Source organism: Bidens hawaiensis, unplaced genomic scaffold (genome assembly GCF_021521415.1).
Source record: "Bidens hawaiensis isolate Kalapana, Puna unplaced genomic scaffold, B.hawaiensis_p1.1 tig00025185_1, whole genome shotgun sequence".
Classification (NCBI taxonomy): domain Eukaryota; kingdom Viridiplantae; phylum Streptophyta; class Magnoliopsida; order Asterales; family Asteraceae; genus Bidens; species Bidens hawaiensis.
Window position 1 is genome coordinate 171453 of NW_027494007.1, and position 11879 is coordinate 183331.

Here is an 11879-nt window from a genome sequence, read left to right on the forward strand (position 1 = left end):
GTTTTAGCCAAAAACATTATTATGGTAACCTCCAACTAACGGTGTTAGCAATTTGTTAGTCGCTGATTGTTGAGAACAAATATGATAAAATGTGAGATCGTTATCAGTCAGTTCATTAGTTCTGATAGCAATGACCAAAAGATGGTAGTTGTGATTAATAAAAACGTATACCCCTATAAAAATTAAAACTATTAACCGTTGAATCCGAATAAGTCATTTCTAATGTGGCGTAATGATGGGAAGCTTGGGTTTTTCATTTTAGACCCATGTTTAATCCTCACATACAATACTTTGAGGGGAGATGTGTGGCAATGAAGGAAAACCACGATCGTTGTGTTCTCTGGTTCAAATCTGATGGCGTCCGGGTTTTACTACCGGTAGACTTTCGAACGGATAGGTTTTCCCTAAACTTTAGATAACCTGAAAATTCTTAAGGGCTACATACGACTGAATTGTGTCATCCAACGGTGAACTTTTATCATTTTATCACTTTATCACCCATACGAAATACCTAGACAATTCTCGTTTGTTCGATTAAAACCAAAAAAAAAACAAGAAGGTGAAATAAGTTAAATAATAAAATCTTATTAATTCCCCTAATAAAATTATAAAACATAAAAATTAATAAGACTGCAAGCAAGCAACCACCCAACGGCGGTGATGGACGGCGGCGATAAGACCAGAAGCCTCCGGCTATGCAGCATCTGCAACCTCCGGCGACCAGCTCTCAAACGACCCAAAACCCTTCAACAGGTTTAACTTCACTTCCACAAATCTGCTTTTACTTCTTCAGTTAACTAATTTAAACCTTATAAATTAAAACCCTTTATTCTTTAGGATTAATCTTTATTATTAAAATTAATTTATATAAATTCATTCTAATATTTATGGGTTTTATTATTTTGGTTATTATAAAGATTTGCAGGGAATGTTTTTATGTGGTATTTGAGGAAGAGATTCATACTGCAATTATGGACAATAACCTCTTTAAGCCCGGGGAGCGTATCGCCATCGGAGCTTCCGGTGGAAAAGGTAGTTACTTTTATTGTTAAGCTTTAAAAAAAACTAAACTTGTGCCATAATTTAGAGAATTTGTTATAAAAGATTTGATTTTTGTATGCAGACTCTACGGTTCTTGCGTATGTGATGTCGGAGTTAAACCGACGCCACAACTATGGTTTAGATCTGTTTCTGTTATCGGTTGATGAAGGGATTACGGGCTACAGAGATGACTCGCTTGAAACCGTTAAACGAAACGAGGTTCAGGTATAAATTATCGTTATATTCATTAAAAAGGAAAGTTTTTGGACTGTAAAATTAAAGTTTTTGTTCGTAAAATATATATGCATGATTTGCAGTACGGTTTGCCACTCAAAGTTGTTTCATATAAGGATCTGTACGGGTGGACAATGGACGAGATTGTCAAGATGATCGGTTTAAAGAATAATTGCACGTTTTGTGGCGTTTTTCGCCGCCAGGTCAGCCATTTATACTTAATGTTAATAATATTAGTTTCATTATTATTTGTTAGGCCACCCGTAGTGGGCGCCTTGTTTGGGCGAAATCCGGCGACAATGGGCGAGAACACCCCCCCCCCCGGGCGATTTGTTGGGCGATAGGGGGGGGCAACTCTTTATCGCCTTCTTCCCTTTTCTTTTTATTATTATTATTATATTTGTTTGTGTTATATATATATATATATATATATATATATATATATATATATATATATATATATATATATATATATTAGGCCACAACACCATTACACCCCAAAAACAAAAACTCATCCTTTGCTGACTGGGCGCCACATGGCGCAAAACGCCCATTTTGTAGCCCCTCCACTACACATAGCCTTAGTGTTTGATTACTTTTATTCTTTAGGCTCTTGATCGTGGTGCTGCTTTGTTAAAAGTAGACAAGTTAGCTACCGGACATAACGCTGATGATATTGCTGAAACGGTTCTTTTAAATATTTTGCGAGGCGACATTGCTAGGTAATTTAAATAAAAGTTATTTTTTTTGTTTCTATAATTATGTTTAGTGTGAATATTAATGTATTAATCTACTTTGGTTATGTTTGTAGATTAAGCAGATGCACGTCTATAATTACTGGTGAAGATGGACCGATTCCTAGATGCAAGCCGTTTAAGTACACATATGAGAAAGAAATTGTTATATATCCTTTCTTTGTTAATTTTTTTTTTTTTTTGTATTTTATGATTTTTGTTGCAAAACCTTAATCGTTGGTTACGTATGCATACTTTAAGAAACTCGACTACTTTTCAACAGAATGTAAGTTCGTTATATACCCTCTATAAAAGTTGCAACATTTTTTATTTTTTTGTTTTTCTTAAAAAAAGTTGTGTTTTTTTAAAATGCAGGCATATATTCACCAAACGCGTATCGTGGTTTTGCTCGGGAGTTTATTAAAGATTTAGAGAGAATAAGGTTTGTTTACATATATGTAACGGCAGATTTTTATACAAGCGTGAGTTTTGTTTAATTTAAACGGTTTGACAATATAGACCTCGAGCAATACTTGACATCATAAAATCAGGCGAGGATTTCAGGATCGCGACGTCTACGAAGATGCCTGAGCAGGGAACGTGCCAACGATGTGGCTATATATCTAGCCAGGTAAATTTATTTGTTTATTTAAATTGTTATTGTTATAATAAATAATAATAGTATTAGAGTAAACTGCGGTTTTCGTTCTTGTGGTTTGTCCAAATCTGCAGTTTTGATCCAGTAGTTTCAAATTTGCGATTTTCGTCCCTGTAGTTTCATTTCACTTGCAATTAAACCCGATCTCACTAACCCCCGTTAAGTCTGGTCGTTAAACCCGTCAGCGTGTCCCTCATGTGAGGGGCAGTTTTGTCCTTTTCCTCTCCAAATAAAACCCCGTCCTAATTCGCAAGCATCCTCACGTGAGCCGTGAGGGGCTGTGTGTATTTGGGGGGGGGGGGAAGGACAAAACTACCCCTCACGTGAAGGGCATGCTGATGGGTTTAACGACCAGACTTAACGGGGTTAGTGGGGTCAGGTTTAATTACAAGTGAAATGAAACCACATGGACGAACTATATGACTAAAACCGCAGATTTGGACAAACCATAGGGACGAAAGCCGCAATTCACTCATATTATTATAGTTTTTTGATTTTATTTCACATGTTTATTATAAACTTGCAGAAATGGTGTAAAGCGTGTGTTTTGTTGGACGGGTTGAATCGGGGTTTGCCAAAGCTCGGGATTGGGAGGACTCGAGGGGTAAACGGTGAGACTCCAAAGGATGGTCAACAAAATGGTGTGAAAAATTTACGGAGCAAAGCTTGTGGAGGTCTTGATTTCTAATGAAGTTTATGTCTTGAGCCTTAGTTTTGATCATTTAATATTTGGAGTAAACAAATAGTATTAAAGGAATGATGTATTGCAAACTGCTTGTAAAAGATATAGATTGTTTATTTATTTGTTTTTTAAGAACTAGCTTGTTTAACCTTGATTGTCTTATAATGTTCATGAACAGTTTCTATTATTTAAAAAAAATACAAAAGAACGAACAAGTTTTGGACATATTACGATTATATTATTGGTTTTCCCTTTCATTTGCTATACCGACTATCGAGTGCATTAAACATACGCTATAAGTGTGAAAGTTGTACCTCAAAACACTTGATAAGTGTGTTAGTTGTACCAATCAAACACTTAAATATATGTGTGATACTTGTACCAAAATCCCACACAATTTCTATTATAAATATATCACTAAACAGTAAACACATAACATTTTCATACACAAAACTTTCTCATATAACCTTTGGTTACCATGGCAGATATTGAGATGAGTGATGGTAGTGAGGGGTTACCGGAACCGGAACCGGAACCAATTAAGGGTGTGCGAAACTGCGGTCGGCCTCCTAATTTTTTGACCAAGCTCTATGAGTTGGTTAGTAATGAGGCCATCAACTCCACCATCTCATGGGTTTCGAACCGCATGGAAAACCAAGTTTCTGGTGGTGCTACAAGCTTTGCTATTTGGAATGTAACGGACTTCGTTAACAACGTCCTCCCTTTGATGTCGAAAAGTAATAATTTCGATAGCTTCATCACCCAACTTAACAACTATGTAAGATTTAACTGAATATTAAACCAAATTTTTTTATAGTTTAAAATAACTAACCATACATTTAACTTAATATATGAATCAGGGGTTCAAGAAGGTCTCGTGGGATCGTCGTGAGTATGCAAACGAGTGGTTCCAAGAGGGAAAACCGCAATTGTTGATAAACATCAAGAGGAGAAACAAACAAGTTACGTCTGACGAGAAACTAACGCATGAAATAAACAAGCTTGAGACCGAATCCAAAGAACTTGATGATGAACTACATGCGTTTAAAGCGTATGTAGATGACACTATATCTAACCAACAAAAAGTCCTTAAAGCTATTGCAAACATTATCCATTCGGCCTTTGATCGCCACCGTTCTCATGAGGTTGTAGATGAAGATAACGATGCGAGTTTGACTTTGGTTGGTCAACAAAGTCATGAAAGTAGCGAGTTATGCGAATCGAGCTTTACTCCAAAAAATGAGATCATGCCTGAAGAGATGAACACGCATTTACAATGAACATAAATTTAATTTTCATGATTATCAACTAGTGTTTAACTAATGTTTACTTAAATGTTCTTGATTAATATTAATGTAAGTGACTATCAAGTGTTTTGTTTCATATAAGAAAGTAAAACCAAATGAATCCCATCAAAATCAAATTTCATACTCAAGCTGTCTATTAAAGTTATAGAAGATATATAATTTAATTTTAACAATCATGTCAAATACCAATGCCTCAAGGGTTCTTTGTACAATAATTTTATAAAACAATCATCACATAACAAGAATCAACAAACAAAACCATCATTCTCCCTCTTCTTCAGCTCGTCTTGACACATCACGCTTCAACATTTCCATAAATTCCTGCACATTTGCACGATCAAATACCGTTTTAACTAAGGGTGTGCTTGGTGCTGTTCGGTGCGGTTTTGATTAAAACGAACCCAAAACCAAAACTTCAGTTTCGGGTTTTTCGGTTTCGGTTCAGTTTTGGTTTATTCGCTTTTTGTCATTTGATCTTGAAAACTTTAGGTCAAAAAAAAAAAGGTTTCAAAAAATAATTAATTTAGGAATAAATAATTTTGTTAATTGTAAAATAATTGACTATTAAAGATTTTACCAAAAATATTTGAGTTACATATTTATTAAATTCTTAAAAATTACTTAATATAAAATATAAAAAATAAAAAACAAAAATTTAGGATTTCGGTTCGGTTTTTCGGTTTTTATTATATGCAAAACCAAAACCGAACTGTTAGTTCGGTTTCTACAAAAACATAAAACTAAACTGTCGGTTTTTGTTTCGGTTCGGTTTTTTCGGTTTGGGTTTTTTGGTTTTTTCGGTTTCTTGCACACCACTTTTAACCACATACTCCCAAAGTTAAAAAAAGAAAATAGAAAATATAAATATACTAACATGAGCAAGACCCTCTTCATCAATACATATATCAGTAATCCCATCAGCATTATCATCATTCAATTGAGCAGCAGCTTCAACAACAGACGAAAAAACCACTTCCGGTGACTCCTGTTGTTCAATCTTCTCAACCAGATCTTGAAGATTCACCTGCTAACAAACAAAAAGATAGATTTTTATTCGTCAAGATCCAAACTTTCTGTGCTTTTATGAATCTTTTCTTCGTTAAGTCAAGAACCAACCTGAGAATCACTTGAAATATCATTAACCGTTGTGGACTGAAGTTCACGATTTACAGTTGGTGGTGGTTGAAACATATTTGAACCTGAACCCGAACCTGGACCGCCACCGCCAAAAGCTTGAGCAACAAGGGGCATCATCTGTTGAACCATACTTGACAGATCAAAACCACCGCCGCCACCACTGCCGCCACGAGGTCCACCCATACCGGAAAACATATTACTCAAATCTTGATTACCATCAATCTGCTGAGCTATTTGGTTGACTGTGTTCATCATTGCAGGGTTCTGAGTTAGTTGACCTAACATATTTCTTAACATATCTGGCGACCCGATTCCGGTTTGGCCTGCAACTCCAGACAACAAACCGTCTAAAGCGGGACTAGCAATAACTTCATTCATCATTGCAGCAGGATTCAATTCACCATCAACAGGAGTTGAAGCAGGTTCATTAGCAGGAGGCGCACTGCTACTAGTAGCCTCTGGTTTTGTCTGCCGACATTTTTTCTAAATCACATTTATAAATATTATAAATAATTATATATTTTTATCATAGTTATCAAATGCGATAAGCGCTCAAAAGCGTTGAGGCTGGGCCTAGTGCTCAGGCGATAAGCGCAAAAAAAAACACCCGATTTTTTAAAAAAAAAGCGCACATTAAAAAAACAATTTTTTTTTAACTAAAATAGAACATCTTAATAAGAAAACATACATTCATTCTTGAAATAGTTCATAGAACAACCAAACACCAAAATCCAAAACATGTACCAAGTACATCTTAATAATTAAAAAAAACCTAATCATTAATACATCTATCATAATATCCAGTGATTCAACAACTCTATAAGCATTCATTTTTAACTGCCAAGAACAACAATTTGATCCATCCACAATTGAAGCATTACCACATCTATCATAATATCCAGATTTCCAAAAATTAAAAACTAAAACCTAGTCACGAATTTTGAATATTGTAATCATTTTGTAAGAAGTCAAATGACATTTAAATGATATTTAATACACATGGGCAGGTTGGAACAAATTATGGTACTTTAATAGTGGAGTTTTAGACTTTTAGGTACTCCTAGAAAATATGAACAGGTTGTTTAATTGATATTTAATATGCATGGGAAGGTTGGGAACATTTAATGGGCGCTTTAAATATCTGAGGCATGCAACTCGCAATTAACGCGCCAGGCGCTTTAAATGCGCAAAAAGCGCTCGATTTTAACAACTATGATTTTTATGCGCTACAAGTACATAAAAATACAGAGCAAGAGCAAACCTTGGGCTGTAACCCTCCAAAGCCGAGTCCAAGAGGAACAGTCGGGGCATTTCCCGAGTTATCAGTAACCGTGTTTGATGATGAAGCGCTTTCTGCATCGTTAGTAGATTTTATTGCACTGCTACTGGAAGTTGTACTTTCCGTGCCTTCTGTATCCTGCACAATATTTGGTAAGTGTTCTTTATTTCTTTCATTTATGAAACTGAAAATTTCCAAAAAAAAAAAGATGAATAAAAAATACCTTCTTGGTCTCAGGTTTTGGCACGCTTCCTTCTGGTTGGGCTGGATTTACAAATAATAAAGTTTAAAAAGTAAACACAAAATCCAATTAAACATAAAATGCAGACAATTAGACATTCGACATAATATAATACCTGCAGGAGCCTGATTTTCAGTCCTTGTGCTATCGTCGGCTCCTCTAGGTTGCGAATTGACTCCAGTTGCAGCTAAAATTAATCAATTATATGAGATAAAACAAAAGTCAAATGTTTGTTAACTGTTATAATGCAAAAATAAGATAAAATATTACCTGTTCCATTAGCACGTTCTCCTTGGTTTGGCTCGGCATTAGTTTCCCTTTGACCAATTCCTAGAAAAAACTTACGTAATGTGAGATATTGTTAATTAAATTACAAGAAGCTTATATACATACCCGCATGGATATGAACATTAATGTGTCTTGGAACCGCACCAATGCCAACAGGACCGAACCCGGTTGAATTTATAGGAATAGCATTACCGCCAAATAGCGAATTCGTTTGTAGAGGAAACGGCTGCACGAAAACAGTAAATTGCATACTTATAAGTATTTGCATGCACGCGCACACAGACAGAGATATATAATAACAAACCTGAACCACTATAGAATTAGGTCCTGATGTGGAGATATAAACAGCAGGTCCAGAATGCACAGACGACTCAGCCTAAAACATTCAAACCCTAATCAAACCAAAAGGCTCATCTAAAGATAATAGAAAAACAAAAAAGAACATACAGGAGACTGTCCAACACGCAAAGTCAACATCGTACGACCGAGTTCAAGCAAAAGAGCCCCTAAATGTTGCATAGCAAGCCCTGACTGCATTGCTTCCGACTGAATTTGAGTTCTAACTGTCGGGTCAGTAATACTCTCCTCTTCCTCTAGTCGGCCCGCAGTATGCTACAGTTTTGCAGCATATTACAATTAACACATAGTAAGTATATTAATTGTTTTTAACTTTGTATTCATAAAAGAATACTAAAACGGGTGAAAGGAGAGTAAGTACAGATAGAGAATCGATAGCAGGCCCGCTGAGAAGCCGTTGTGCATGACGCATAACAACAGCCAGAGCTGCAGGTAATGGCACACCACGAGCACCGGTTGGTAATTCTACAGGCGGTGAGCGTTCAGCACCGTTTGAAGGTTGATTCGGTTGATAACCTTGCAATAATCCCAAAGAAAAAGAAAACTTTCAGATATATTATTTTTGCACAAAAAGCAGAAACAAAAGAAATAGTTTCTATGTCAATACCATTTTCTGACAACGCCTGCTCCATGCGGTTCATAAACTCAGAAAGCGTGTTTAACGAATTGGGAATTGGCTGAAATACAAACAAAAGACAATATAGCAAGTTGCAAAAAAAGTTTTAAAAAGTTGTGTTGATTTTTTACTACCGTAGCAAGTGTCGGTATAGCTATTCCTGCTCCTAAAGGAATTTGCACCCCTTGAGGGACAGTTTGACTAGGGTTTCCCGGTTGACTTTGACTGTTGACATTAGCTCCACCTTCATTTCCTTGGCTAGTTTGTCTAGGAATGTTAAACTGTAAACAGATACACAACCAAAAAAATAATATCAGATAAAATCCTATTTTCTCTTTTTTTTATATCTATTTGAGTACAATATACACAAAACCGCAACATAAACTCACCTGCATATTTTGTTGTGGCACTGTCACACTAGCATCCCTAACTCCAAAAGAATCTAAAACAGCCGATATAACCTACCACCAAAAGGTTTAAATTATCAGTTTACAGACAACGTAGTACAGAACACCAAAAGGCTAACACACCCGACTAATATCCTGAGCACCACCGGCATTCTGGTCCCCACCACCGAAGGTCCCAAGTACAACACTGTGTGAAACAGCAACACGTGGACGTGAACCAGGAGCATTAGAATCTGGTCCTGTAACAATAATGCGACAACGAAATTATAGCACTTAATATGGCATAAAGTGATAAGAGTGAGCTGCGGTTTTCGTCCTTGTGGTTTGTCCAAATCTGCGGTTTTAGTCCGATAGTTTCAAATTTGTGATTTTTGTCCCTGTGGTTTCATTTCACTTGCAGTTAAACCCGACCACACTAACCCCGTTAAGTCTGGTCGTTAAACCCATCAAAGCGCCCTTCACGTGAGGGGCAGGTTTGTCCTTATTCTCCCCAACTAAACCCCAACCCTAATTCGCAAGCCCCCTCACAAGAGGGGGTGGTGTGTACTCGGGGAAAAAAGGACAAAACTGCCCCTCACGTAAGGGGCAAACTGATGGGTTTAACGATCAAACTTAACGGCGTTAGTGTGATCGGGTTTAACTGCAAGTGAAATGAAACCATAGGGACGAAAATCACAAATTTGAAACTATCGGACTAAAACCGCAGATTTAGACAAACCACAGAGACGCAACCGCAGTTTACTCATGTGATAAAGAGGTAATCATATTCATACCTGTGTTAGTGTTACTACTATTTGTAGTTGTGTTGGCAGAAGAACCAGAAGAAGGTTGTGATTCAACAGGCTGTCTAGCCACAAGATGCAATGTGTGCCCGCTTTCAACGTCTATAAACCGTTAAGGCTTTGAAGCATGAACATATGATCTTCACTTTTAGCATAATAATAATAAGCAAACTAATTAAAAATAGGATACGATATTCAGAAAGACGATGTTCATCTTTCAGAACCTTGCCCCTAAAGATCAGTCTTTGTTGTCCAACCGGGAGGCCCACATCATTAGCTATTTTCTCCTTAAATGCTGAAACTAGCATCTGAAGTTTCGACATAGAAAAAGCCAAATGAGCAATTTGATTAACAAAAATAAACATATGTAAAGTAAAAAATAAACACATGATACATTTTTATCGACACGAAAGTTGTACAGCTGTGATTCAAGTGTCTTGATATGGATGTCAACTGTTGAGTTAGAACTTTCACCAGCAACATTGCTCATGCTCGCATGTTCGTCTGCCATTGGATGGTTGAATCTGAAACAAGAACCATAACACAATGAGGTAAATAAAAACACATGCCAATATCACTAAAAAGCGCGCACATAACACATAACAAGACATAAACAACACATCAAAATCTATGTAAAAAGCTTGTCAGGAAGGCATACACAAGCACGTATTAACATCATCATCGTACTCAGTAAATCCCACCAATAGCAAAGCTATGGTAGGTTCTGAGGAGGGTAAAATGTAGACAGCCTTACCTCTACCCCATAGGAATAGAAAGGTTGCTTCCAGTGAAACACCCAGCTCGATAGTGGTTTTGCATCAAGCCTTGGACACAAGGCACATAACACTCAACCATTGGCCTTACCTCTATCAACACCACCACATGATGTCTGATTAACCTTCCGCCACTTTTAACGTTATTTTCACGAGATTAGTAAAATAACGTCAAAATTAATGCAATTTCACTTTTGTCCACCCGAGGGCCCATACAAATTAACGAAAACCTAAAAAACTTTCAGATCCCCCCCCCCCCCACACACACAACCGACCTAGGCTTACGCGCTCCCCTACACCAAAAAGCACGCCTAATCCCTAAAGCCGATACGTTCTCCTAGAAATCCCTAATCCTACGTCTCCACGAGCTACTATCACTACTGATCAAGTAATTAAGCAAAACGTAATATAAACCTAATATCAATATATGTAAACTGCAGCACATAATGCACACATTCAGCTTCAAACATGACCATATCAACATATTATAACAATTCATCAACTACCCAGATCGTGAATCAAAACCCTGATGCTAATCCTAATAAAGTTCCAATCTATAACAAGAACAAAACCATACAGCTTAATTAGGGTTTTGGGTTTCAATCATACAGTAAAAAATTGGGGGTTTTGCCAATCGATGGTTCTGATTGAATAATAACTCACTTGATTGACGTCGATGAGATCAGAAATCAATCCGTATAAGTTACAAAGAAGGTTAATTTGGATGATATATATGTATGTATGTGTGTGTAAATATATATTACTTAATAACTTACAGAGTGGATGGATGGTTGAATGCCGAATGGTGACTGACGTGTTGATTGACTCCCTGAAGATTCGTAGAACGATCTAGAACAAACAAACTAAGAATTGACTATATGTATGTATGTATAATATTGTATATGTATGTATGTATATCAGATTGAATGGGCAAACGGGTAATTTGACACTCCATCAGATTCCGTTATATTTATTACCCTGGTGATGTTACAGGTTGATCTCGGGCGTTGCTTCTTGTATCTACGGTTATGGTTATATTAATTACAGTCGTTATTGTTCGTTATATTTTAATAATTGAATTGAGCGGTTATAACATGCGTTCAGTTGGGATTCAGTCGGTTACGGAATTCAATTTGCAGTGATTTAAATCGACTATGTATTATCAGGTATGTTGTTTTAAGTTTTGTATCACTCTATTATAAGTATGTACGATGTTAGTAGTCCCCCGCCATCGCATCATGAAACAAGGCATGTGTTAATCTTATTCGGTTTTCTATACGTATTCGGTTAAATTGATTCTAGGATGGCGTTCAATTGACTATGCATGTATTCACACAATAATA

The 11879-nt window shown here is 36.6% G+C and overlaps 2 protein-coding genes across 4 annotated transcripts; one reads left to right on the forward strand and one right to left on the reverse strand.

The window, feature by feature from the left end:
• The first annotated feature begins 607 nt into the window (after nucleotides 1–607).
• LOC143571027 (cytoplasmic tRNA 2-thiolation protein 1-like) lies at nucleotides 608–3371 on the forward strand. Its single transcript, XM_077056541.1, has 9 exons — nucleotides 608–753; nucleotides 918–1032; nucleotides 1124–1266; nucleotides 1359–1478; nucleotides 1885–1997; nucleotides 2087–2295; nucleotides 2385–2451; nucleotides 2529–2640; nucleotides 3194–3371. Exons 1-6 carry the CDS (start codon nucleotides 661–663, stop codon nucleotides 2241–2243), a joined length of 741 nt encoding a protein of 246 aa, XP_076912656.1. The 5' UTR covers nucleotides 608–660; the 3' UTR covers nucleotides 2244–2295; nucleotides 2385–2451; nucleotides 2529–2640; nucleotides 3194–3371.
• A 1469-nt stretch (nucleotides 3372–4840) lies between these two features.
• LOC143571045 (ubiquitin-like domain-containing protein CIP73) lies at nucleotides 4841–11439 on the reverse strand. Of its 3 annotated transcripts, none has more exons than XM_077056561.1 (19): nucleotides 11313–11439; nucleotides 10158–10287; nucleotides 9954–10071; nucleotides 9755–9865; nucleotides 9105–9214; nucleotides 8964–9035; nucleotides 8709–8855; nucleotides 8566–8635; nucleotides 8320–8474; nucleotides 8049–8213; nucleotides 7906–7977; nucleotides 7707–7827; nucleotides 7584–7643; nucleotides 7429–7500; nucleotides 7296–7336; nucleotides 7055–7210; nucleotides 5773–6276; nucleotides 5531–5680; nucleotides 4841–4977 (listed from the first exon to the last, which is right to left on the reverse strand). In XM_077056561.1, exons 2-19 carry the CDS (start codon nucleotides 10272–10274, stop codon nucleotides 4918–4920), a joined length of 2301 nt encoding a protein of 766 aa, XP_076912676.1. In that variant the 5' UTR covers nucleotides 10275–10287; nucleotides 11313–11439; the 3' UTR covers nucleotides 4841–4917. The 3 variants fall into 3 exon arrangements, with proteins under 3 accessions (XP_076912676.1, XP_076912674.1, XP_076912675.1); XM_077056559.1 differs by having other exon boundaries at nucleotides 9105–9220; XM_077056560.1 differs by having other exon boundaries at nucleotides 9105–9220; nucleotides 11200–11348.
• Nucleotides 11440–11879: the final 440 nt, after the last annotated feature.

What these genes read in the sequence shown, in the direction of transcription:
- LOC143571045 (XM_077056559.1), bottom strand. Translation starts at nt 10,274, where the DNA reads ATGGCAGACGAACATGCGAGCATGAGCAATGTTGCTGGTGAAAGTTCT. An exon ending in TGCCACAACAAAATATGCAG is followed by an intron (nt 8,856 to 8,963) that starts GTGAGTTTATGT and finishes ATCTGTTTACAG; the next exon opens with TTTAACATTCCTAGACAAAC. An exon ending in ATATTTCAAGTGATTCTCAG is followed by an intron (nt 5,681 to 5,772) that starts GTTGGTTCTTGA and finishes GTTTGTTAGCAG; the next exon opens with GTGAATCTTCAAGATCTGGT.
- LOC143571027 (XM_077056541.1), top strand. Translation starts at nt 661, where the DNA reads ATGGACGGCGGCGATAAGACCAGAAGCCTCCGGCTATGCAGCATCTGC. An exon ending in CGGAGCTTCCGGTGGAAAAG is followed by an intron (nt 1,033 to 1,123) that starts GTAGTTACTTTT and finishes TTTTGTATGCAG; the next exon opens with ACTCTACGGTTCTTGCGTAT. An exon ending in GTGGCGTTTTTCGCCGCCAG is followed by an intron (nt 1,479 to 1,884) that starts GTCAGCCATTTA and finishes TTTATTCTTTAG; the next exon opens with GCTCTTGATCGTGGTGCTGC.